This window comes from Rhamphochromis longiceps, linkage group LG23 (genome assembly GCF_057381845.1).
Source record: "Rhamphochromis longiceps isolate RC_006_pf linkage group LG23, R_longiceps_female_GT1.1, whole genome shotgun sequence".
Taxonomy (NCBI): domain Eukaryota; kingdom Metazoa; phylum Chordata; class Actinopteri; order Cichliformes; family Cichlidae; genus Rhamphochromis; species Rhamphochromis longiceps.
This window is the reverse complement of record NC_140578.1, coordinates 28,006,255-28,034,047: the sequence shown is the minus strand read 5'-3', so window position 1 is coordinate 28,034,047 and position 27,793 is coordinate 28,006,255. Positions and strand designations below refer to the sequence as shown.

At 40.5% G+C, this 27,793-nt stretch overlaps 1 protein-coding gene across 2 annotated transcripts in view; it reads right to left on the bottom strand.

Annotated features, from left to right (window-relative positions):
- Window positions 1–325: 325 nt before the first annotated feature.
- Window positions 326–27,793, bottom strand: part of LOC146642109 (sodium/potassium-transporting ATPase subunit alpha-1-like) — a 62,781-nt gene continuing 35,313 nt past the window's right edge. Inside the window, exons 1-23 of one of the 2 annotated variants that reach the window (XM_085399029.1) lie at window positions 18,048–18,181; window positions 17,426–17,536; window positions 16,773–16,832; window positions 12,688–12,789; window positions 12,450–12,551; window positions 11,098–11,211; window positions 10,672–10,806; window positions 10,303–10,420; window positions 9,274–9,542; window positions 8,873–9,181; window positions 8,150–8,284; window positions 7,046–7,238; window positions 6,782–6,957; window positions 6,567–6,703; window positions 5,759–5,909; window positions 5,507–5,675; window positions 5,264–5,418; window positions 5,038–5,161; window positions 3,522–3,667; window positions 3,262–3,392; window positions 3,007–3,108; window positions 1,966–2,057; window positions 326–497 (exon numbers count right to left, since the gene is read on the bottom strand). In XM_085399029.1, coding sequence (XP_085255155.1) covers window positions 469–497; window positions 1,966–2,057; window positions 3,007–3,108; window positions 3,262–3,392; window positions 3,522–3,667; window positions 5,038–5,161; window positions 5,264–5,418; window positions 5,507–5,675; window positions 5,759–5,909; window positions 6,567–6,703; window positions 6,782–6,957; window positions 7,046–7,238; window positions 8,150–8,284; window positions 8,873–9,181; window positions 9,274–9,542; window positions 10,303–10,420; window positions 10,672–10,806; window positions 11,098–11,211; window positions 12,450–12,551; window positions 12,688–12,789; window positions 16,773–16,832; window positions 17,426–17,536; window positions 18,048–18,059 — 3,072 coding nt within the window. In that variant the 5' untranslated portion in view covers window positions 18,060–18,181 and the 3' untranslated portion in view covers window positions 326–468. Of the gene's footprint in view, window positions 498–1,965; window positions 2,058–3,006; window positions 3,109–3,261; window positions 3,393–3,521; window positions 3,668–5,037; window positions 5,162–5,263; window positions 5,419–5,506; window positions 5,676–5,758; window positions 5,910–6,566; window positions 6,704–6,781; window positions 6,958–7,045; window positions 7,239–8,149; window positions 8,285–8,872; window positions 9,182–9,273; window positions 9,543–10,302; window positions 10,421–10,671; window positions 10,807–11,097; window positions 11,212–12,449; window positions 12,552–12,687; window positions 12,790–16,772; window positions 16,833–17,425; window positions 17,537–18,047; window positions 18,182–27,793 lie in introns of those variants that run through there. The other variant, XM_085399030.1, reaches the window with a different exon arrangement.

Genomic DNA, 27,793 nt, shown 5'->3' with positions numbered 1-27,793 from the left:
CGGCTGTTTGTAGTCACTCAACTATTGCAGGGTGGGGGGTTAGCAACGGAGTGGGAGGGAGCTTGCAAAACACTAGGGGGCGTGGGGGCGGGTGGGGGACACATGGAAAATCTCAGAAATGAACATAAGGGCTTGTAATGAATGATTAGGCAACATGGTGGCCAAGAAATACTCTGTGCCCTTGAGCAGACAAAGTGATCTCTTGACTTGTTGTCAGACTGTTAGAAGTAACAGAAAACAGGCTAAAATGACCCTAAATGATGAGATAATCCCACGTTTACCAACAAGGAAAGCCTGGACAAAATTAACCACTATGCAAGCAGCGTCAGTGCACAGTATTTATGTTTTATTGAAAGCCCCACACATACATCAATATAATCTGACTATGACTTGTGGTGTTAGTGGTCTAACATCTCAAACATAGGTGTAGCATATGAAACACTCCTGTGTCCCATGCATGGCGCTGGCTCAGTAGTATGTCTCTAGCTCCACCCAACCTAGAAACCAAAGGAGACGTAATTAGGAACATCGCACATCTCGCCTCACATGCACCAGGGTTGACAAACTGATGCGTTGAAAAAACAAAAGCCATGGTTTCAACAAGCTTGCACTCAATCCTTTAAGTTTGCTGGCAGCAATCAAAAGAAAAGAGACTCGACTTGTGGAATGGGGGGGCGGGGCTTTGAAGATATATGTTGCTGAACTTTGGCCGAATGCCACCATGGCTTTGGTGGCAATGCTATTAGAAGATGTATCCTACGGGCGGGAGAGGCTGTGTCATTTTGGTCTCACAGATGCTGATGAGATGACATCATCAGTGAGGCCATAAATAATCAGCCTGGGATGAAATGACTAAAAGGATCACAAGACACTGAAATGACCCTGTAGCTCAAAAGCTATGAGTGGAGTTTCATGTAAATGTAATTGAGTAAAACTGTCCTAACATATCTCATGTGTTAGTCTAAAGGTTAACTAGTCGGACATCCTAAAAAAATCCAAGTATTTCTGGTGGAAAGGCCAGCAACATAGTGTATTAGGTGGTGATTGTATGGGATTTGGCATATAGTAAATAATAATAAATTAAAAAGAGTAAATTAAATGAAATAAAAATCTGGAAAATGAAACACATATTTTAATGCACTGTTGTCCCATTTATCCACCCGTGTGCATTGGGGTGAACGGCCACTTTTAGAAACATCAGCTTCACAGATGTGTGCCTTGCTTAAATATAATGTAACTATTACCTGTTATTAATTCCACCAACTTTGTTCTGGTCAGAGTATCATAATAAAAATCCTTAAAAATCCTTGATGTGGGCAGTTTAATGCAGGAACAATTCCTATCAACTGTATGACTGTGCAGGAGAAAGAGTACATCTACTGATCACGGAGGGGCTTTTAACTGCAGCAACTTGAGAGGACGTAAACATAAATGGGTCCCACCCCCTTCCACCCAACCAACAGCTGAGCTTTAATGCCAGCCAGCTGATGGGCTCCTTTGTTTCAGTGGATGTGGTTCAGTACTATGAAAATAGTTCCCACATGAAACTGTGCAAAACAAGGTTTATAGAGTTTTTGAGCAACCAGGCCCTGATTACAGGAAGGATACATCGGTGCCACTGGCACTACAAGGAGAATGTTATTTAGTTTCATGACATTTAAGAGAATGGAGACATTTCCACAGCCTATACTGTATCACCAAATCTGGGCACTACAGGCCCAAGTTAGATTTTGCAGTGAACTATTCCTTTAAGTAGCAGGCTTGTCAAAGCACTTGATCATTTCTCTTTAAATTTGGATGTACAATAGATTTTAACGCAAAACAGCACATTTTGTGCTTCTGATTTCTCATTTGGGTAAAAAGGAGTTGCACGCTACTTCATTCAGATTAAAATGCAGAGACAAAACGGGGGTCCTGGGTGCCTCAGATAGTGAAAAAATGTAACAGAGTTAGTGAAGCTCTTACCTCCTGGGTTTCGTCTGAGGATATATCTTCTGACTTCATCATAAAGGAAGATGACGAGGGAGTAAGGGAAGGCACAGAACCACCACAATGGCCTAAAGGTATGGATGGACAGTCAGGATGAGTTACATGGCAAAAAAAGCAAAACAAAACACAAGCACACTCGTCTTTTTTCTTTCAGGTTCAATAAAGGCACATGAAAAGCTTTTGGAGTGAGCATTAGGCTGCAGAGAACCGGCTATTAGAATGAATTCAGAAGCTGTTAAAGCAAAACGAGGCAGAGAAATCTGAGGACTCTGGGTCGAGGACATATCCTGCTGATGCGTTCATCTCTTTGAGACTGCTCTCTGGCGACTCTAACGAGGTTACTGAAAGACCACTAATGCAAAGCCCTGAAAACCAGCCCACAAAACTCTGGGATCTGTTTGTTATGTTTTTGTGCTTATTTCAGTGTCCTAGATCTAGTGCAGCTGTCTACATCTGAATATATCCACAGGTAAACAAAGAAATTAAAAAAATAAAAGAGCGTAAAATAATCAGAAATAGGGACAACAACACAGAATAAGAAACTGGGATTATTTAAACACCAGAAGACACCCAAAGAAACAGGGGAGTGGGTAAGTTAGGGAAGTAGCATGCGAACTTTTCAGCTAATGAGCCTAAAGTGTCTTCAATGCTTTCTATTGTTCTCTTTTGGGCAAAGAAACTCCTTAGTAATAGCAGCTCTTGTGCTTCGCTCTGCCTCTGAAGAGGAAATTACCAGTGACACTAGATAATAGCCGTCTTATTTTCAACAAGAAGGTAAAGCAAGATGACACCACTGAATTAAACACAACAAGATCAACACTTTACCAGGGGATTGTCTTGTGTTCATGAATGTCATTGCATGAATAAAGGTGACAAAGAAGACGGCCACAAGAATAACATTGGAAGAGCAAAAGTGTGCTTTATGAATAATTATTGAATTCTAAGGGTGTTTTCCTGAATTTGTGGTATTACTAGATTAAAAAGAAGAGCACAAGCTTGTCTGTGTGCTTGACTCACTTCATAGGGTACATTCTTAGGGCAACATCCATGCCCGGGCAGTATGACAGAAAGGCAGCCAGTGCAGTCTCCTCAACGAGCCCAAAGATAAGGATGCGGTTCCTGCAGGGAAAAAAAGTCAGAATCACCAAAACACTGGTGAATATTCTTAGATGTTCTAAAATCAAGCATCACAACATCATTAAACTTTAAAGGTGCTCTTAGTTTTGATGTAAGTCCCGCCCTGAGATCTCTTGTGTCTCCACATATACGTACGTCATTCCTTGTTTCAAAATGGAGTTCCTCCTGGTCTTACAGATGATTAGATCAGCCCACTGGACGATTACAATGCTTGTGAAGAAAGCTGTGTGGCAGGTGAACTCTACAATCTTTCTGCGCTCATATGTCTAGTGCACAAAAAACAAAATGATAAGCTTAGAAAGCCTTTTCAAGCACTGAAACTCAAGTGAACAACACAATAAAGCTGAATAATTCTCCTAGTTCAGAGTACATGTAGTAGAATTACTGTGACTGACCCATTCCTGTCCATAACTGTCTTCCAGGTCATTTAGATATTTGTCATCCCACAGCACTCTCAGTCCTATCAGGTCCATGGGGAGGAAACCGTTTTCAGCCAGGATGACAAAATATGTGAAGAAGCCAGCTGTGGCCTGCATCATACCTAACAGGAGAAAAACAACAGGGAACTTCAGGAAATGCAGATTGTATTGATTTTTCTTTTTACATTCTGTACGGTGCTTGAAAGTCCCCGACTACTTTTGATCACAAGGTGACTGCACAGGTCAGCTGATAGGAGGCAACCTTTCTGAAACCAGTAGTTCAGTCTTACTTGGGCTGACTGATGTCACTCTCAGTGGGATTGCTGAAGGTTTGCAAATAACTGCAGCAAGAGATATGTATTTGTAGTGGGGCGTGGTCTGCAATGCCTCTCCAGGTGAGATGGATGAACCTGCGTGGCAACTGCAATCACGCTTCGCCAGCTTAAAAGTCTGTGACTGTTTAATCTTGTAGTTGTTGTTGTTGTGGATGTGTGTGGTTGACAGCTGCAGAAATGCAGCCCATTGTGAGTGTACAGCAACTGTGTGTGTGAAAAGTGGTTGAATAAAGATGCTGAAAAGTGTAAGAATGTCGTTGGGTCTGCTGTGGTTATTTTACAGTGGTGCCGAAACCAAGGAGTGGAGTGGCATGGCAGACCCAGGACCGGGCCAGCCAGGGAAGGCGCTGGCCGGAATAGTGATCAAACTCACAGCCACACAACAAGAGCAGGCGGTGTTGTCATGCTTCTGGCGGGAAGAGCTGCAGGACAAGACTGAGCAGCATGTGGAGGTGATTAAGGCATGGCAGCTCGGATCTGGACCTGGCTGCCACTGCCGCCAGAGTGAAGGAGGTAGGGACTGTTCTGGCGTCCGTGCCGACCCCCAGGGCGTGACCATCTAGGCTGCACCCATCCCCACTCCTAGGGTGGGAGCGTCGATGCCTGGCAGGGGCCTGCAGCCATCAGCCATTCGAGGGGGTGACCGTGGCTCAGGGGGTTGGGAAGTTCATCCGGTTCGATCCCTGGGCTCTCTGTCCTGGTCGTTGTGTCCTTGGGCAAGACACTACCGCCTACTGGTGTTGGCCAGAGGGGCCGATGGCGCGATATGGCAGCCTCGCTTCTGCCAGTCTGCCCCAGGGCAGCTGTGGCTACAACCGTAGCTTGCCTTCACCAGTGTGTGAATGTGAGAGTGAATGAATAGTGGCATTGTAAAGCGCTTTGGGTGCCTTGATAAGTGCTATATAAATCCAATCCATTATTATTATTAATTCCCATCTATCAATAGCTCGCCCTTCATAATTGCAGACATTTTAGATAGACCATTCAAATGCAACTGATGTATATAAATAATGCACAACTTGGCAGAAGAGTTAGAATTAACTTTTTGAGGGTTTTTGGAAAATTATATGTCATATTGAAGGTGCAGAATTCTTAAATACTGCCACAAAAATATGGATACAGTATAGTTAAAGCTGAATAAATAAATGATGCCTTACCAATCTGTCCATAGGATATACTGATGAGCCTTTCATTCACTAGCTTGTCTGTTTTGGGGTTTCTGGGCTGTCTCTTCATGATGTCGCTCTCAGCTTTCTCATAAGCCAGGGAGATGGCAGGGACCTGCAAAACCACAAGTGAATAAATATACACATGAACTTTCCACCCATATTTGAGTTCAGTTGAATCTCTCTATAGAACAGGATGAAGAGCCAAACAGCTCACCATGTCAGTTCCCAGATCAATACAGAGGATGGTGACGGTTCCCAGGGGCAGAGGGATGTTGGCGATGATGAAGAGGAGGAAGGGTGAGATCTCGGGGATGTTACTGGTCAGAGTGTAGGCGATGGACTTCTTCAAGTTGTCAAAGATCAGACGGCCTGAACAAAGTAATTTAGTAGATTCAGTGATGTTTTGTATTTTGTATTTCCAGATTTCTGCAGGTGTAGGTCTTGATATAGATCTTACCTTCTTCCACTCCAGTGACAATGGAGGCAAAGTTATCGTCCAGCAGGATCATGTCAGCAGCCTGTTTGGAGACATCAGATCCAGCGATGCCCATGGCAACACCGATGTCAGCTTTCTTCAGAGCTGGAGAGTCGTTCACACCATCACCTGTCACGGCCACAATGGCTCCCTGGACAAGGAAGAACATGTTTTTACAAGTTCCAAACAAAACATTTGTCAAACTGTATCTGTGAGAATCCCCCCGATGCTCACCTGTCTCTGGCATCCTTCCACAATGATCAGTTTCTGTTGAGGGGAGGTCCTGGCAAATACAATTTCAGTGTGGTGCTTCAGCAAATCATCAAGGTGTTCTGGGGTCATGTCTTTAAGTTCACCACCATGGACAACACAGGCCTTAGCATCCCTGAAGAAATTACAAACACATTAGTATAACAGTAGGGTATCATCAGGAGATTACATCAGGACATTTCAAAAAGTAAATTATGTGAACTTTGGTACTGTCAGCAAAAAAGTGTTCAATAACACTGTCACCTAATAAAATAATCAATCCTCAGTGCAGACAGTGAATCCCAACCTTTTGTTTTTAGCATTTAGTTAATCCAACAGAATGTTATGTCATATTTTGTAAACAGAGGTTTTATATGAGTTTAAAAGAGCCTAACAATCCTAACCCTGCAAAAGCACTAAGAAGGATAGTAATTTTAGTGTGCTTTAACGTGAACACACACACACACACACACACACACACACACACACACACACACACACACACACACACACACACACACACACACACAATAACTTGTTGATGAATAAAAAGCAAAGCCACCAGCTAAGCATCACACCAAGATTTAATAGATGTAAATTAATGGTAAAAGCCTCTTTGGCTGTGTAGCAGTCAGGACCTCTGAAAGACAGAGTTAATTTAATTTAGCAGTTTTTGCAATTTCAAGCAAACTTTAAAGCTGTATCATTAAAGAGAGAAACATTTTGAACAGTTCTCACTTGTGGTCAAGAAACTGTCAAAGCTACTTCAATAAATCTTTGAAAGAGAACTAACCTAGGGTTGACCTCTGAAACTGGAATATTTAAGCGGGCGGCAATGTCTTCAACAGTCTCATTGCCTTCTGAGATGATACCCACACCTTTAGCAATAGCCTTGGCTGTAATTGGATGGTCACCTGTGACCATGATGACCTGAGAAAGAAGAGAAAAAAATGGAGTACTTTGTGCAAACAAAAAACAAACATCTGGTCATCCAAAAAGTTATCATACCTTGATTCCAGCACTCCTGCATTTACCAACAGCATCAGGCACAGCAGCACGAGGAGGGTCAATCATGGCCATGAGTCCGACGAAGCACAGGTTCTCAGTGGGGAAGTTCACTTCATCAGTATCAAAAGCAAATCCCTCTGGGAACTGGTCATCAGGCAGGTGACAGTGGCAGAAACCTGAATAAGATACAAAGAAAATACTTGAAAGATTCCTCTTTGCTAGCTAAAATTGAAATATACAGATAGCGAAGGAGGCTAGCTGTACCCAGTACTCTCTCTCCAAGACCTCCCAACTCAACATAGGCGTTATTGAAAGAGTCTTTCATCTCATCATCCAGAGCCTGCTCTTTGCCCTGAAGTAAAATGGAGGAACAGCGGTCCAAAATCCTCTCTGGAGCTCCTTTCATCACCAGCAGATGCTTGGTTTCCCCAGGAGTGCTGTTCTTATGGATGGAGAGCTGTGGGACAGCAGAGAGACTGGATTTAAATGCAGGTTTAAGTGATTTACGTGAAGCAAAATTAAAAGAGCTTTACTCTAAACCGTTTGACAAGACTTTTTACTAGATTAATCAAAAACATTTAATAGATTCAGGTAAGGCAAGTTTTATTGATAAAAATGCTGTTGTTAAAATTAGACTGAAATAAAATATATGTAAAATATAGACATGGCTTAGGGCCCTGAAAAGTAAGTTCATGCAATGTACTCTCACCAGCAGGGGCGACTCCCCTGGTTGAAACAAGTAGTATGATTGCAGAAGTGTAAAAGGATATTACAGTCATTCTGTTCTGATTTATAACTTCAGTAAATACTAGGGCTGTCAGCATTAATCGCTTTGCAATGACGTTAACGGCAAAACTGCATTAACGTGGCGCTAACACGTTAATCGAGCTACCCACACTAACGCGTTGACGCCGTCCAGCCCCACACAAAGGGTGATCCACATTAACCCGTTAACGGAGATAAGCCGCGTTAATGTGGTTTTGGCATTAACGTCATTTTAATGCGATTAACACTGACAGCCCTAGCCTGAGTAAATACTCAATAGTTTATCATCCAAATCTCTAGTTTAAGTGTTATTTAATTCAATGTGATATTTCTTTTGTAAATCAAGCCCTCATTTATAGTGAAATAGATAATAAAGTGCAAAGGGTAACTAGCCTGAGACTGACAGCTTAGCACTATATTAGTGTGCAGCATCCCCCCAGATCAAATCAAGTTTAAGGAAATCAAGATTGGGATTGCCTTAATTCTAAAGTTAAGACTTTGAAACAAGGCTTTCTGCAACTTTATAGTATGTGTTTTGTCTATAGATGTGCTTTTTTTGATCTAAACATTTAAGGGCTTTATCACACTGTGTGGATGGTATACCTGGTATTTGTTTGTGGAATTGAAGGGGATCTCAGCAATTTTGGAGTATTTTTCTCTCATTTCGTTAACAGATCCACAGCACAGCTCAATACACTTTAGCAAGGCAGCTTCTGAGGCATCACCAGCCACATGTCTCTGTGGATTTAAGCAAAAAACAGGGTTAGTAAAATAGGTTTATCATCACATTCCATGCCTTCTTTATAACAACATTTTGTAAATGAGAATTGATGTGTACACAACTGTATTTAGGTAATCTGTTGCTGAATTACATCAAAAATATGGCAATCACATGGTTGTGGATGTAATTTACTAAATTGGATAGATGATTATGGAGACCATGACTTAGACGAAGACTATTATACATCTGTATATTTAAAACAGACTTTAATTATCTTGAGTGGTTTCATAAAGATTTGTAGTGCTTTTTGGCTGCATTTGTATCTGGTTGAATCCCAAAAGTTCCAAGCCAAGCGATAATACTTCAGGACTTCCCACATAGTCACTGATTCCCAGTATTCATTGGGTATACTATCAAACTCAGGAAAGAGGGGTAATAAGCATTGTCTTTGTGTACAACCAAGGGTATGAGAACTTGTTACATGGAAAACAAATGTTTCTGATTTGTTCCTTCAGATGGATTATTTGGATGGGAAATTATTTGGAGTCTTTGTTGATGTTCACGATGGATGAACTAGAGCAGTTTTACAGATGAAAATTTCTCACCTTCAGAATGGGAACGTTGCTCTGGTCAGCCAGGAAAACGGCACGGTTGCAGAGTCCAGCGATTCTGGACAGATTAGCCCAGGTGGCAGAGCTCCTGTCAAAAGAGGTACCACTCTGGTTCTCAGTGGTGTCAGCCTCATGGATCTGGTTGTCAAACCACATGTGGGCCACAGTCATTCTGTTCTGGGTCAGGGTGCCGGTCTTGTCAGAACAGATGGTGGAGGTGGACCCCAGAGTCTCGACAGCTTCCAAGTTCTTCACCAGGCAGTTCTTCTTGGCCATACGCTTAGCAGTCAGAGTCAGACACACCTACAGACAATTTAGGTTTTAAGAACCACAGTCTTTTTGTATCAATAAATATAAGGTATTTAAAAGGAATGCCATTAGACACCAAAACTCACAGTGACAGTAGCCAAAAGACCTTCTGGCACGTTGGCGACAATGATACCAATAAGGAAGATGACAGCCTCCAGCCAGTTATATCCAAGGATGAGAGAAAGGATGAAGAAAGTTACTCCCAGGAAAACGGCCACTCCAGTGATGATGTGGATGAAATGCTCGATCTCAATGGCAATGGGAGTTTTTCCGCCCTCTAGACTGGAAGCCAGGGTGGCGATGCGGCCCATGACAGTATTATCACCAGTGTTGATGACGATTCCTCTGGCTGTGCCTGAAAAGAGAAGACAGACTGATTCCACTGACTTTTCATTTGGCTTTTGTTAGGTTTTGTATTGTTGATTGTCATTTATGCTTAGAAATATTTAACCATATATGCTTAGAGGTGTATAATCAATTGTGTAGTGATAGGATGTGTGATCTTTAACAGGCTGCAAAGGCTTGGTGTGTATTCCACACTGGAACGCACACCTACATCCTGGGAGCATGAGAAGAGGTCGTACCTTGTTTTATTGTTTTATGGTAGGATAAACGTGGCTGTATCTGTTTTAGGCTAAGTGCCTTTTGTTTAGATGAACTGTTGGACTTCCAGACCAGCAGGTTTAGGGAAGTCATTTATGGGGTCACACTCTGACCCCCCCCCCCCCCCCCCCCCCCCCCACACACACACACACACACACACACACACACACACACAGAGTATTCTTTGTTCACATGTATACCTATGTAAGATGTTATATGTTAATGACCCTATGCATATTCATGTAACCACAATAAAAGGAGTGCTATGGGGAACCTGGCTGAGAGTCTGATGGAGGTCAAGTGGTGGGACGACACTTGGCTCCAGGCAGGTCTCCCTCATGCATGAGTAACAAGAAGAACTTTGCCTACTTCGTGTCTTGCTTGCTGTGTAATTATATTGTCTTCAACGTTCCAGCGAATAGGTTCAAGCTACAAACCTATCAGCTTTTACTTGAGATCATTAAGCTTATGTTTTCTCTAATTAGACAGTAAATCAATTTTTGTGTCTGTACCTTCAACACAGTTGGTGGAGAAGAAAGTAATGTTCCTGGTTTCCAGTGGGTTTTCATGGGAGAATTCTGGAGATCGAGTCTGAGGCTCTGATTCACCAGTCAGGGAGGAGTTGTCCACCTGAGGAATGAAAAAAAAGAAACAAACATGTTAACAGGGTCAGCAATAAGCTGTGATCGCTGACCAGTGGTGATGATCAGGTGATGCACAAGGGTGGAGGACTGAGGTTGATTTTGCCACTTCAAGAATGAAAAATTACTCAAAAACTATAACACATAAAATAAGATTTATATAAATAAAACCATAGCTGTCAAACCCCCACTCTAGAAAAATGTATGGTGTAATTAACACAAGTATTTGAGTTAAAGAACCTTGCAGCCGTGAGCAGAGACAACTCTGAGATCAGCAGGAATTCGATCTCCTCCTTTCACCTCCACTAAATCTCCGAGCACTACATCCTCAGCATTGATGCTCTTCTTCTCGCCATCACGGATAACCAGGGCTTGCTATAAAAATCAAAGATATTTTAGGAATTTTTAGGGAACACATCAAGCATACCTAGATATGTCAAAAGACACATGAATATGTATTTTCTTTCTTTTCCCATCAACAAAAAGTCAGATGAGTGATGGTAAAAATGCATCATCATTGTTGTAATACTGATGAAGAAACACTACTCCTTAGAGTTGTGCAACTAGTACTGTTGGGTGTTACCGCCGGGAGGCTACCAAGCAAAATGATACAAAAACAGTGTGTATAAATGAACTGTTACATTAGCTTTTCTTTTTGTGTCTCACCTGTGGGACCAAGTTCTTGAAGGACTCCATGATCTTGGAGCTCTTGGCCTCTTGGTAGTAGGAGAAGCAACCGGTGATGATGACGACAGCAGAAAGCACAATACCTAGGTACAACTACATTAACAGAGAAGGCGCAGTTAGGTCATCTTTTGTGTTATACATTATTTATTTAACATCAGAGTTGGGGAGTAACGGAATACATGAACCGGCGTTACGTATTTACAATACAAAATATGAGTAACTGTATTCCGTTATAGTTACAGTTAAAAAAAGTGGTATTCAGAATACAGTTACTTTGTTAACATAAATGGATTACACGGTGGTCTTTTTCTGTTTCATATGCTAGTCTATGCCCTCTTTATTTTTGGTAATTCCACGCCGGTGGAAACCCAAACAAAACATGCATTAAGAGGCTCTAATGCCTGTGTCTCAATCTTGCAGCCCATGTCACCCCTACTTGCGGCCCGCATAATAGCATAAAGAAATATTTTTTAAATTATTTAAAAAATTATTTAATATGAAGGCAACAGGCAGAGTGTTACAGACATAGCTCTAAAGAATGTAGCCTCATGGGCAGTGTAGTCTGTGCTGCAGGGAGAATGGACTGCCATACCTGTTATGTGTCTGTGAGCGCGAGGAGGGAGAAAAAGAAGAGTGGAAAAGTATGAGTTGTCACCGACCAGAAACGGGAGTTGGAAGCATGTAACTATAATAATAACCACTGCAGCAAAAAAAGAGTACCTGACTAGCCCAGTTGTAAATTTTCTATTAAGACTCGACTGTACACCGTGTTCGTGTTTTCCTCCAAAACAATAAGTTCCGTTGGAGCAGCCTTTCAACGCCTCTCTCTGTCTCTCGCTAGCAAAGCTGACCGGAACAACAAAGTAAAGCTAATTTTTGGCTATGAGCCAGTCACAGAGCCCAATGTATTAGCCAGAGGTCCCTTTACTACGATTTGGAGCCGCGGACCTGTTTTATATAAGCACGGAATAGTTTTCAATACGAGACCGCTGCAAAAAGTGAAGCCTTACATAATGTCCACCCTACTGTTACTCATTTTATGTTAAGATTCAAAAATCTAGTTGATATTGGTATTGGTATGGCGGGTAACCAAGTAATAGTCATAAATCACAGAGCAATACTACATTCATGTAGTTGTAAAAAGCATGATAATATATTAAGTAATCCAAAGTATTCAGAATACGTTATTCTCACTGAGTAACGTAACAGAATATGTTACAAAATACATTTTGGGGCATGTATTCTGTAATCTGTAGTGGAATACATTTTTAAAAGTGACCTTATCAACACTGTTTAACATACAACAATCTAGTTGAAGATGTTATTTTTACGTTATCATTTGCAGGTTCATCTTCTGAGGCAGCCTGGATACCATAAGCCAAGAAGCAGAGGATGGCACCAATCCACAGCAGCATGGAGAAACCACCAAACAGCTGGAAACAAGAGGAAATAACAATCAGGCTTTGCTGGTTGTACTGGTTTACAGTGACACAGACTTAATTTGCATTTCTACTATTTGGATATTCCACCACAGGTCCGGTTTGCAAGGGGAGGATGTTTGACTCTTACCTGTTTGCAGAACTTGACCCATTCAGGTGTTGTAGGAGGAGGTGTGAGGGCGTTGGGGCCATCTCGGGCCAGGATCTCTTTTGCTCTGGAGGAGGAGAGACCCTAAAAAGAACGATAAAGGTAAGAGGAAAGGTTAAGCTGTGTAAGATAAGATAAGATAAGATAGAACTTTATTAATCCCTCGGGTGGGTTCCTCTGGGAAATTCGACTTCCAAAAAAAGCACAGCAACGACCGAAGTTACAGTTACAGAACTGTTATATATACACACACACACACACACACACACACACACACACACACACACACACACACACACACACACACACACACACACACATATAAATACAGAGACAAATATAAATAAAATATACAAAGGGGATAAATAGAATAAATAGGAATAAAAAATAAAAATACAAGTGAATTGCACATTTCAAGTATTGAGTCTATTGCACTGTTGACTATTTACAAAAAGTATTGCACAAGGTATTGTACAGTGAGGTGAAGAGGCACTACAGCTTAGTTGTTCCCCCCTCCTTTGTCCTCCTGTTTCCCCTCCCTCTCCCTCCAGAGAGGAGTTAAACAGTCTGATGGCGTGTGGGACAAAGGAGTTTTTAAGTCTGTTAGTTCTTGTCTTGGGGAGAAGCAACCTGTCACTGAACAGACTCTTCTGATTGTTTATGGCCGTGTGCAGAGGATGCCCAGCATTGTTCATAATGTCCAGCAGTTTCTTTAATGTCCTTTTCTCTGCCACTGTCACCAGAGTGTCCAGCTTCATGCCGACCACAGAGCTAGCCTTCCTGATCAGTTTCTCCAGCCTGGATGAGTGTAAAACCTGATATGAAAATGTGTGATTCCAGTTTTTCCCTTGTTCCTAAAAAGTTTTTAATCTTTGCTGACTTAAGGACAAACATAATGAAGAAGAAGAACATTTCAGTTTAATACGTACAGCATTTAAATCCAAAGAAATGGTGAATTAAGGCCTAATGGAAAACCAAGAAGAAAAAACAACCACAAGCCGAAATACCTCAGTAATCTTAAAATTACAGCTTCTTCTCCTTAAGAACAGACAACAAGAGAAATCCATGTTTATGGGAAATCAAGTCTTGTAATTAACAGTGGGCGCGAAGACTACCAAGTGATCAGGTTGTGTCTGTTTCTATGAAATCCTCTGAAGAAATACGGGGAATTTTTTTTACTACTATTTTCTTTGTTGGCAGAGTCAATAAAGCCCGTTTCCCTATATGAGTGAAATTGTTCAGACAGGTCAGATTCCAGGAGATAATCAGCCTCAAGCAATCATTAGGTGGGTCCGTATTGGTGTGTGACAGTGCATTCTGTGTGTTTATCTGTAGCTTGATGAAGATCACATGGAGCTACTATTGAATAGTATCCAAGTCTGCCTTTTGTAGTGTGGTATGTATTGATACTTTAAAGGTCCAGTTCACCATCTGTCTAACCTGTTAATGTAACTGCCTGTAAGTTCACTTGAGTTGTTTAAAAAAAAAAACTTCTTCATTTCCACAAGTAATCTGGGACTATAAAGACAATGTATTTTATTTGTGCCACATGTGGCATTAAAAAGAGTCAAGAAGCAAAGCCTGGGATAGGCTCCAGTCTCCTGACGACTGGTTAAACAGAAAAGAATGGATGGATGTTACTTTACAGAGACAATATTCCTCTACCAGCTTTTATTGGAATGAATGAAGGCAGGAAGCTAATTACAAGTAGGCTAAAGAAACAAATAGCTAAGTGCCACATAGCCCATGACTCAATCTCGGGCTCCTTCTGTCCATGTGTCAAAGCGTCGTTGGGCAAGTTACAGAATCCCAAGTTTACCCCCGATGTACCTATCAGAGTGCGAACATGTTGACATGTTAGATAAAAGTGCTTAGTAAAGATAGAAGCACTGTATTAATATGTGTGTGACTGGGTGAAAGCAGTTTGAATGCCCATATTAAGTAGAAAGGTGCTCGATAACAGTGTTTCCCAACCAATGATCAGGTGTGTCGTGGAATATTACCTGGTTCCACCTGATTAGTACTCTAAGCGTCCGGCGTGAGTAATGGGCAGAACAATTACATTCTCTTCCACTAGAGGGCAGTACAACTACCTGCTCTAATTGAATGGGTTGCCAACTGCCAGTAAAACAGAAGAAGAAGAAGAAGAAATTACATAATAGTCATGCTCTGAGTGAAAGAATGCAATGCGTAATAGCAACAGAAAAGTACTCAATCTGACCTGGGTCTTGGAGAAAATTCCAACCCAGACGACGCCCCTAGCATGAGTAGTGGTTAGAAGAAAGCAAACTATACTGGGGACAAACTGAGCCAATTCCGCTATACCTGGTGTGCGGGGAAAAATGATCAATATGCTTTTTGTGACATTTTTGCTTGGTGGTGTGCTGTGTGATTTTTCTAATGTGATATATGTGCCGTGGCTCCAGAAGGTTGGGAAACACTGCTATATAAGTACCAGTCCATTTGACAAAGTAAACTAAACTGTTGACTGTCCTGAGTCATGTGCTTATAACTAGGGAAGGATTGATCCGATATACAGTATCTGTATCAGTCTGATCCTGATCTAAATTACTGGATATCGGGGAGAAAAAAAAAAGTAATCCGATCCATTAAATATCACAAAAACATCTCACAAAACTTGCAACATGGCGTAACCCACGTAATGAAATAGCACGTCGGAGCAGCATGCGTCACATGATAGAGTGACTGTTGTGTGCGAGACCTGTCGGCGGTCTGGAGTTCACACTAAAAGCATTTGGAGCCTCGCTATGTGCTGCCAAACCAGGTGTACCAAGGTAGGTATCCCTGACAAAATTCGTACCTCTTGCGTTGCGAGCATTCGCTGGGCACGGAGTGCAGATCCAGTTTTTTCTGCCTCCATTACAGACAATTAGACGTGGAAGTAGTGATGTTTTAGTTTTGTGAAAAAGTGAAAAATGAGTGTCGTAACAGTACCATTCAGTTTGAGGGTTACAACAGAAACTTACATATTTATTGTTCTCATGTGGTATCGGATGGGATTATTTTAACAAATAAAGGACATTTTATCTGATAAATAGATGTAACTTTACTGTATAAAGAGCTAAAACCTTCAAAGTTTTAGGACTAGTTAGTCATTATAAGCGTTTGTGAACTAAAAATGAAGAATGTGGGATACTCTTTGTCCATGATTTAGGCAGGGGGGGAACATATTGTGGCAGGATCAGCCTGATATTATTTGTATCCCACTATAACTTCACTGTATAAGGAGCTAACATCTCCAAAATTTCAGTATTTAGTCGTTATTAGAAGTGTTTGTGAGCTTCAAATCCAGAATGTGGATAGTGTTTGCCCGTGATTTGGAGAGCCCTGCGTGTGCTCCTGATGCAGGGGAAACAAATTTTGTCAGGGATATCAACTTTGGCACGACACATGGTTAAACAGTTTCGTGGTTCGAAAACAAAATATGAAAAACACTTTTTTCATACTCATGTTTTGTATGGAAATTACACAAAATTCATTAGCTTACACTGACATCCATCTTGATAAAAGATGAGTGTTGTGAGAAGCCGTGTTTGCATTCATTTGCACTGCTTTCCACTCTGGATGTCTATTTATGTTAAGCTTTAAGTATAAAAGGGTCCATTCTTTTTTTCAGAACCAAAGAATTTTTGAAATCTGCATAAAATTGCATTTTAAATTAATTTTTGAATATTACTTTAAATACTTCGATTTAAAGTTCTGCTAAAAGTTTAAATAAAAAGATTAGTATTGCTGAACTGCAAAATATTTTGGGTGTAATAGAATAGCTTTAGTGTTTTGTTTTTTACAGTTTTTAAAGTTAGCATGAACTTAAAAAAACAGTTTTATTGATTATAAAATAGACTGTATAGGATTCATATCGGTTTCTGCAGATATCCAAATTTATGATATCGGTATTGGTATCAGACATTAAAAAGTGGTTTTGTGTCACCTCTACTTATAACCTCATGTTGGACTATGAAATCCTCCTTGACCTGTGGGATTATCTTCTAAAAAAACACACTTCTAAAAAACTAGACACCCACAAGCCCGTCTGAAGTGCTCACCCTGGTTAGGTCAGTTCCATATTTCCTGATAAGTTCTTCCAAGGTTAACCTGTGATCATCCTATTGAGAGTAGGAGAGGAAAAACAAAGAGATTGAGAAACATTGAGTAAAACAAGCCAAAATCCCACAGGCAGGCATGCATTTTATTACATGTGTTTTATTATGTGAATGTAGCAGCAGAAAATTGCTGTTTGCGCATGAAGGATGAGTTGATGTGATCTAAGGAACCACACAATACAACAACAACAGAGCCTCTCACTCACTCAGCATTAAAAACCAATCTAGATAAACATGACTTAGAAGGTAATTATAGCTGACAGCATCTTAATAACATGGGAGTGTACATCCAGCAATGTAAGCAGCAATCTTCATGAAATATGGCTCAGACACCTACATCTCATGAGACCAGCAATGAGGCCAAAGCAGAGGTTTGCCTCAGCCGTGACTGCATCATTGCTGTGGCCACTGGCAGCAATCGAGTGACTGTCATTAAAGTTCACGAACGTTTATTCAATGCCTTTTTCTTTCTGTGACACAGTCAAACTATTTATCAGTAGTTTTGTATGCTTAAAATTCTCACTTTTCTTACATGACATCAAGCCAGTCAAGTTACAGATGATCACAGAGCGGCTGCACGTGAGCTGAGTACTCACCAGGTCCACTTCTTTCTTCAGCTCATCCATGTCCTTCTTCTTTCTAGCCTTCTTGCTTTTCTGTCCTCCATTTTCTGACGTTGCTGCCAGCTTGTAGTTATCCTTTCCTTTCTGGAGAGAAGAAAGTGGCACAAAATGTGGCATTAATAAAACTGAACATATGTGGGGGAAATTGCCCTGAAGCTTCCTCTTCTGTTGTGCAAAAATAAGAGCAGAAAGTCAGGTCAGCCGTCCTGTTCAAACATGCTCTGACACCGGTGTTAATAACTGTTAGAAGAGCGAAATTCTTTAATCTTGATCCAGATAATCTTGGGTTTATAATGCTGCCAAAGCTGTAAAAATAAATTTAAGTTAGAAAAAAGAGAACTGACATTAACACGAAACGATAAATTGAGCCCTGTGAGATCTAGGTTATCTCTGATGGTGACTCCAAACCTAGCCCCAAGAATAACCTCATGATTTGGAAAAGACAAGAATTATTTTTGTTTTATCTCAAAAGAAATTCTATTTCTTTATCAAAATAACCAAAATTTAGACTGAGCTCAAACCTGAAAAGAAATGCAGAACCTAATCTTAAGGTAAGTTTAAAGGCCAAAATCTGTGATAAAATTTCAGTACTTACTCCAAATCCCATGATTGTATTTCAAGTCTAACAGCAGTCAATCTTCCTGCCTTACAAGTCAAACTTGCCTCCTCCACTTCTCTCTGTCACACCTGCACTGTCTCTTTCACTCCCTTGTCTTCCACCCTCTCCAGAGCAGGGACGATGGGTGGCATCAGTTTGGCACACCTTTATACCTGACCTGGTGGAGCCGTGGCTGGGCAGGGCAGGACCATGTGGGGGCTAAAGATCACTCAAACCCTATGTGTTGCACAAACTGCCTCCTGTCTTCCACTTGACTTTCACCCCTCATTCTGCCATTATGAAAACAATTTACATTTTCTTGCTCATTAATTTTACCTGAAGCGTTTATGTGTTTATGATGTCTCCACCCGCTTGAGGTTGAGAAACACTGGAGTGAATCCAGCTATGAAGGTGACTTATTTCCTCAAATCTTCATTAACAATGGCTGAAAGTAGGGACTTGATGCTTAAAATGGACTTTTATCTTGTGAGGGTGCAGGTGAAAGGAGAAGTAAACTGGTGCACATAGCACAGATACAATTTGGATTGCAATGGAAGTAATCCAGTGAGCCTGAAGCTTTCTGAACTTCCCTTATGAAAAAAAAAAGATCGTCCAATGCATTTCAAGGTTGCATTACTTTAAGAAAGGGCTGCTCTACAATGCCTTTTACTATGCTAAACCACCGTGTTTAACATAAAATGCTGAATGCCTTGGTTTGCTGCCTGCTACTCCCTTACATTAACTAAAGCCAAAAACCATTTGAGACTTTTTCTGCTTTCACACACTGTTGCATATCAACTCATAATAGCTGTAGCTCACCGCAGTACAGTCAAACCCAGGATAGGATATTGGTTTGTGGTGTAGTGATCTGAAAGTCATCGGGATGCTAATGAACAAAATGTGCCCGTCATGTCAACACCCAGAGATAACTTTGTCTTAACGACATATGATCACACCTTCTATCCAAAAACACGAGCACACACATTGGAAATTAGTGTTTAGACTTTCATTTGCAGAGTTTGTACATGTGGATGCTTGAGTCTTTGGGATGTTCACCCCCCACACGGAAATTATGCAATTCTTGCATCAATAAAACCAAAACAGTGAACCATGATTGAGCCTAAGTGGCTCCCTCAGAGATTTTATGGAGATAATGTAGGTTTTAGCTCTGCAATTAAGGCATTATAGGCTCTTGTATAACCCTAAACAATCCTCTGTCATACACAAACAACGTGGGAGCTGAAAATGTAAAACATGGCCTTTAGAACGTTACTGTACTACCAACTACATGAGAGATAACATGAATATTATTAGGGGAAACACCAGCAGCAGAGGCACGGGGTCCAAGCAATTTAAAAGACACTGAAGTGCTAGATTAAAAAAAAAGCAGCAATGTGAACAGCTGTACTTACGCTTAAGAAAAGTGATTATAACGGAAGCCAACTTTGCAAAATATACAGTACAATGGGTATAAAGCATTCATGATGAAGATTCACATAACTGTAAAGACACATGTCCAGAAATTTAAAAAAGTGTGTGCAAAAATGTACATGCAAATGCATAAATATAACCTCTTAAAGTGTTGTAGAGAAACAGGTCAACGTACAGAACTGTGTAAACGTCTTGAGCCACCATTCATTTCTTTATATTTTACTTCCAAGCAGCCAGGCTTGCTTGCTGGAGGTCTTTCAAAATTTGTCTTTGGAGAGTTTTTCCCTCATTTTGAAACCAGTGAGAAAAGGCCTAAGTATGCCACATTCCACAAGAACTGGAAAATCAGTGGGAATATGTCTGATGGAGTGATGAATCCAAATTTCACATTTTTAGTTCAGACTGGAGACAGGTTCAACAGTGAGTGTCTACAGTCTATGAACAATGGTGGAGGCTCTGTCATGGTTTGGGCTGTATTTCAGTCAGTGATGTTGGAGATCTTGATAAAGCTAATGAATTATGAACACAGAAAAGTACCATCAGGCTTTCATTCGCCATGCAATACCACCATCTGGAAAGGATTTGATTGGCAATGGCATAATTTTTCAGAATGACAATGGCCTCTGGAATACTTCCCTAGATTTTTATGTAATGTAACATTTCAATGTAACGATTAATGTAACTATTCAGGATTTGTGAATAGGAGAGCCAAGAATTTAGACTGGCCATTCCAGATTCCTACCATCACCTGGGTGTATTGGCTTAAAGCATCACAATCAGCAGAAATGAGCTTCCTCCAAAGGGTGACTGGGCTTAGGCTAGTGTGAGGAGGTAATCCAGGAGGGGCTCAGAGCAGAGCTGCTGTTTCCCCACATTCGAAAGAGCCAACTGAGGTGGTTTGGTGATCTGACTGCAATCCATCCTGAACTTCTCCTAGTGAGGTGTGAAGCGTCTACCCAGGAGAGCACCAGGGAAGACCCAGGACTTACTGGAGAGATTATATCTCTCAAATGGCGTTGGAATACTTCCTTCAAAAGATGCTTGCCATCAAGCAAGCATTCAGGACTGTGCATTTAAAGAATTTCTTATGTCAGAGGGATTCAACACTGGGCTTGAATACACACTAAAATCTACCCTTGAAAATATAGCAAAAGGGTCTCAAAGTTCCCTAAACTGAGACTTAACCTGGATATGCAACATGTAAGTGAGTGCGCTATAAAGTCCTGACTGGGGCAAGAAAGCTAACATTAAGCCGTCTATAGTAGTGCCAACATACTGACTGCCTACATGGACTATCCATCCATTCGCTTCCGCTTATCCTTTTCAGGGTCGCAGGGGGTGCTGGAGCCTATCCCAGCTGTCATGGGGCGAGAGGTGGGGTACACCCTGCGGCCAGTCTGTCGCAGGGCCAGACAACCATTCACACTCACATTCATTCACACCTAGTGACAATTTGGATTATCCAATTAACCTATCCCCACAAGCTGCATGTCTTTGGACGGTGGGAGGAAGCCGGAGTAACCGGAGGGAACCCACGCAAACACGGGGAGAACATGCAAACTCCACACAGAAAGACCCCGGCCTGATGTTGGAATTGAACTCAGGACCTTCTTGCTGTGCAGCAACAGTGCTAACCACCATGCCACCGTGCTGCCACCTGCAAGGACTATAAAACGTAATTTCAGAATAACTTATCATGGCAAAAGGACACTCAAGTGCAGTACACGTACAGACCAGTGATTCTTAAGATTTAGATTTTAGTGCTTTGTCCTCCTCATAGCCACTCCTGCAGCGAGGGTGACAGTCAAACAGTCAAACCCATGTTGACATGTGAGAACATTTGCCTTGCTGTCATTTCTACTCCTCCAGAGATGCCTGACAAATATACATACATCTGTTCTTTACTTGAGAAGCTATCATATGATTACAGCCAAAATGTGTGACTTGTTTGCTACATCTTATTCCTATTGTAGGCTTCTTCAAGATTTCTTCAGGACCCCTTCCCCCGCCCAAGGTCTTGTACAAGACAGCACAAAGCCTACAGATACTTGGAATCAAAAATATCCATTAAATAAATGTGACTTTGTGCAGTTTATTTTTAATTTGATATAAAACATTCACTTGAGGAGTGATGAGAAAAAAGGCACAGACATGTAAAATGCAACCACAGTTGAACCAAATTACAGCCACGGGATAAGAACAGCATGTTTCCCACCCCACTGAGACAGTAAATCCTCGTGCTGTAACAGCACATATCATCATGTATATTTGTTCATCTACAACATGCTCGCAGTCAAATTAACTCTCTATGCATCAAAGGTTAAGGCCTTAAACCTAGCAAAGCCATAGCAAAATTCATGAGATACTTAAACTCTGTGGGAATCTGTATTATCTCATGATGATGAAGATGGGGGCAGACCACCAACTGTATATAAAATATGGACATAACCAACATGAGCAATCACAAGTTTGTGAAAAACGCAGTTGACAACTGAAAAATTTTGGATCATAGGTCCGACAACGCTGTTAAAAGCTAATGTTGACATGCTTATTTTAGACCAAAGAAAAGCTGTATATTAATTTTATTTATTTATATGTAGTAATGTTTATTTCTTCTGCACAGTCAGGGATTTTAACGTGTGAATATATGGTTACTCATGTGGATACCCAACAAAATGCAGTTTTTGATTGCTTGAGTTAGTCAATTTTTTTTAGATCGTCCTTAGAGTATCATGGTCTTATATTAAGTATTATTTTGAAAGATTATTTAGACTTTTAAATATTTTTGAATCAGAATTATTACTTTCAGTTATTTTAAAATAAATATAGTTTTTATTAATTTTTTAAAAAATATTTACATTTTTTTAATGATTTTTTTTATAATGCAAATTTTGATTGGCAAATATCTTTCCTTACCTGGTTATGTTTTTCAGGGCAAAAATAATAATGACATGACAGATTTTCTCTGAGCTTAAGGCTGTTAAAACATGTAATGTGTGCAGAAGCGTCTCCCTGCAGTGTACCCAAATATGAAAACACTGACTAGTAATGCCTTCAATTCCCAAGGGAAAAAAAGTGATAGCATCAGTATTATCGGCAATGCTTTGTCTTTCCCAACCGTCGTTCCCAAGCTGTGGGGCAGTACAAAGAGGATGTGACATGGATGACCAGGTGAAAAACGATTTAAAATGACATTAAATGCATCAGATTGTTTTAGGTAAGATAATTAAGAGTTTGCTGATGCTATTGCACCGACTTTTATTTTGTAAGGTAAAGACTGTAAAATAATAAAAGAGATATAATAAAGAAAATAGATAGAAAACATGAACAACCACACAACACCAATGAGCAAGCACGCAAAAGTGGGAAGGAAAAACTCCCTTTTAACAGGAAGAAACCTCTGGGTCAGGGACAGGCAGCCATCTGCCACGGCCTGTTGAGGGAGACAGGAAAAAAAGACACACTGTGGAAATGACACAAATACTATCATAAAAACATTCAGGCCTAAACAGAGCAACCACAATATACATCACCAAGACCCAATCAAGCTGCTACCAATACCATTGAAAAATAAGAACTTTACACTGAATGTGAGAAAAGCTAAAATATTTCTTGCTGAAGAAATGAGCTGGAAGTAACAGCCGAGTCTCACTCATGCCATAACTCAGTACTTCAGAGCACCGCCACCAAAGCACACGTTGCACCTAAAGGAGCCTTGACCAAACAGAAATAACTGACACCCCAGAGATAAGAACTGGCTGTACCTTTATAACAATATTATAAAATTGTAATGAGCTTTTAACATGAACTTCAAAGACAAGTAAAGATACTAAAAAGCCCAGCTGGATTACAGACTTCAGTACATTATACCAATGGTTCCCAGAAGGTAGGGTGGGAACACTGCATTGGGACAGCCAGGTGAATAATGTTGTTAGGTTTAGGTTAGGTTGTAATAACACAGTTTTTATGATTTTGTCTCTGTACATGACATCAAGGTGGACTGCAAATAACACAATCAACATGCGACTAAAGTGCAGGCTTTCAGCTTTAATTCAAGGGTTTTAACCAAACTATTTCAGAGCCCTAAAAGTAATTGCACAAACTATTTTCATAAATATAAGAATTATTTTTATTCCCTTGCTGTCAACAAACATCATGGTTCCTCTCTTGAGATGCTGTACAGTCACCCATAGTTGCTGCTTGTTTGCCGGTCTTGCTGCATTTAGTTTTGTTTAAAGGAACTGAAAAGCAGCTGTGTTGAGTTCAGATCAGGTGACTGAGTTGCCCATTGAACAATATCCCCTTTCTTTGCCCTCAGAAAACATTGGGTTGCTTTTGCAGTATGATTTGGGTCATCATCGATTTGCAGAAAGTATAGATTGCATGTCATATCATTTATCAGCGCTGTGCACCTTGTTGTAAACCTTGACAAACCTGTAGACCCTGACAGTGATACTTTGTCAGATGTTGTGAAGTTGTTTTTCTTCACCATGGAAATACTTCTGTGATCATCCACTTCCTAGACTTCTTCTGTGGTCTTTAAGGCCTTTTGATGTTGCAGGTTGAATTTGGCCACTTTCACTTCCGCTTACATCACTTTGGAGTGAAGAGCTACCAAATGCAATTTCAACGCTTGGAATCAATTCCAACTCTTTTATCTGTAGCCACTAATCAGAAGGTCGGTGGTTCGATCCCAGGCTACCTCCTGGCTGCATGCCAAATATCCTTGGGCAAGATACTAACCCCATGTTTGCATACTGGTGCTGGTCAGAGGGCCCGGTGGCGCCAGTGTCCGGCAGCCTCGCCTCTGTCAGTGCGTCCCAGGGCAGCTGTGGCTACAATGTAAATGGTAATGGTAAATGGCCTGCATTTGTATAGCGCTTTTCTAGTCCATAGGACCCCAAAGCGCTTTACACTACATTCAGTCATCCACCCATTCACACACACATTCACACACTGGCGATAGCAAGCTACATTGTAGCCACAGCTGCCCTGGGGCGCACTGACAGAGGCGAGGCTGCCGGACACAGGCGCCACCGGGCCCTCTGACCACCACCAGTATCTGGTAGTTTGCCATTGCCTGTGTGTGAATGGGTGAATGACTGAATGTAGTGTAAAGCGCTTTGGGGTCCTTAGGGACTGAGTAAAGCGCTTTACAAATGCAGGCCATTTACCATCTGTATAACTGGTTCTGGAATAGGCAATAAGTCTCACCTGGCCATGAAACTTCTTATTAGCCAGTTGACTAGTAAAGAAACCATGTCTGTAATTCATAAACAGTTAATGCAAGTTAGATATTTTGAATTAAAGCTGAAAGTCTGCACTTTATTAACATTGTGATTGCTTGAATTAAAATCCACTGGGGTGGTACACCGAGTCAAAATGAAAAGTATTGAGTAAAAGTAAGTTGAATTAAAATATTAGTTTTACTTTGCCAGCATTTAAGAGAAAACTTCATAATGTTAAGTCAGCCTGACATACTCCCAGTAGGACTTAATAACTCCTAAAAGAGACTTCACACACATACTCAAAATTTCCATCTTAGGTGTTTGTCTAAAGCTTGAAAAAAGGAGAACTGTAATTTATTCTTGGTGTTTAGAATTTAGCTCAGCATGTGCATTTTTAGGTTTCAGTTTTAGCAGTAATTTTGGGTTGCTTTTGATCAAACAGACACAGAATGGCCAATTTTCACAGAAAAAATAAAAATTTAAGTACAGCACAGAAACATGCTATATAGCCTCAGACATAAATGTTTCTTTGCAGAGAGTAATTCCAGATGAAGAAGTCAGAGACTCTGTGGACACGCTGGGATATCTGTGCCAAGGTCAACAAAAGAGAAAACAGACTCTTGTTGAGGCTGCCATGAATGAAAGGGACAAAAACAAAAAACAACTTTTTGTCTCTCTTGGTTTCCACTTCATACAAATATAGAAAAAAAAAACAAATGAGGTCAGAAAAAAATATATGGATATGAAGCTAAATGCTGCATATTTGTTTTCTGTCATCAAACAGAGGACTACTGTTATAAAAAAAAACAACCTTTGCCCTAAATTAGTTGTACTAAATATGATTTTGTTTAAATTAGAAGCCTGCCATTTTAGCAAACTAATAAGTACTCAAAACTGGACTGTACTTGGTCCCATCACCTTAATAATTTTTTTAGTCTTTATCAGAATGTTAAAAATCAAATAAACAGTCAAAGTAGTTTTCTTAATCTTTTTTTAATCCCATCACTTTAGTTGGCAACATTTTACTTTTTAAATATTTTTGTCCATGCATCACAGCTCCCATTCATATGTTAAACACTACTATTTATAAGGTGCTCCTCTGTGAATAGTTTACCTGGTAAGTAGTAAATAAATAACTAGTTTTTTCTAGTAAGTCTTTCATCTCTAACTGCAGCTGGTAGTCTTTGGTCTACTTGACATTTTCAGTTAATTTATTACATTGGATCAGTTCTCTACCTCCTACAGGTTCTTGTTGGAGTCCCTCAGCAGAACTAGTGCCTCCAGAAGAACACCACAAAAAGGATTATTGCTGCCAGATATAGTCCAAGATGGTGTTGAAGTTTGTCAGACCACATTTGTCACCAATATCAAAGAATGACATAACATCAACATGACTGGCAAAGAAGCCAGTAGGACAAAAACAAGATGGAAAGAAATGAATCAAGTTGATTATATGAATGAGGGGATTTTCTGAGCCTAGGAATGGCTTATACAGAAAACCCTAAACCTCTAAAAGAGCCAGAAGGGGGAAAAAGATGCTTGGACAGATGAAACCAAGATAAAGAATGAGGGAAAGAGAAAAATATAGAAAAGCAGAGAACAACACAAGATCAAGAAGCATATCACATCATCTATCAAACATGGTGGAAGCAATGTTATGGGATGTGTTGATGATGTGACTTCTGATGGATGCATATTCTTCAATGGTTAAGTCAGTCACCTGAATGAGGAAATTCAAAAACCAGGTCAAATTGTGTATGAAAGGAGAAGATAAGGCATAAAACAGAGGGCGTCCACAGCAGTTTCTACAACCAACCATTTACCAGAAGCTTGGTTCCTTGCAGGCCAAGAGAGATGAAAGAATTTCTGAAATCTGTTTGCACCACAACAAAATGCTTGTGTAATTAGTAAACATTCAAATCAGCTGCAGTGTCAGCTAGAAATAGGCCAGCTGACAGATCAAAGTGTAATCAAACTAGGCTACGGCAACGCACATGGCATCCTCTCTGACATGAAGAAAATCCTAAGTGGTTCAGTTTAGCTGCTTTACAAGCTGCCAGATCGTATTCCTGGTACGAGTGGACGTCAGTGGAGAGTAAATTGGATTTGGATTCTCGTCAGTTTCACCCAGGGAGATGATGACAGGGATCATGTAATCTCTGAGAGATCTATGTGTCGTTCATTCAGACCACACAGGCGCACGCACATAGACCCTGCACATCCATTTAATCTGGTTGAGGATTACCCGCTGCAATTAAAGGAATGAAAAAAGGAAGATGGAGGGAGAAAGAGACAGACAGGGCGAGGGATGCATTTTTCTAATTCAGGTTATTGCTATTATTGTATGGTCAAAGCTGCAAACAGGCAGTTGAAACTGAACCATGTTGGTACAGAAGTAAATAGGGAATCAATACTTGTCTTAATGATTCTGACAGATTTTTTTCTTTCATGTGCAGTTTTCCTAAAGCTTGTGTTAATATTCTTCACAACTTCATATTCATCAAAGTCACAAATGCAAATCCTTTAGCACATCAGATGAAGATTAAGGGTTTATTTGACACATTCCTTCATGTGCTTATAATGAGCTTGATGCTGAAACACATCCCATCCCTGATCTGAGGCCAATCCAGCACTATCAGACATGGATTGGCCTCCCCAGAACTTGGACTTAAACATTATCGAAGCAGTGTGGGATCATGTTGACAGAGAACAGAACAAAAGGCAGAAACATCCAGAGAAGAGATTTGAATGTCCTTCAAGAAGCCTGGAGAACAATTCCTGAAGACTACTTAAAGAAATGACAGGAAAGCTGCCTAAAAGAGTTCAGACTGTGTTGAAGAACAAAGGTGGTAACCTAAATATTGACTTTCAAGCTTGTGGAATTGTATAAACTATTAAATACTGTATTTTCACGTGCGCTGGCACATGTTTTAATACATTTCTGCACTAATTTTCCATTTTGCAAGAACTCACACCAAAAATTAGATATTTAATTTGGGGTTGATCACAACCGATGACAGAATGTAAAATATCTAATGTACAAATGATTTGAATCTTTTAAAATGTAACCACTGAACAAATAAA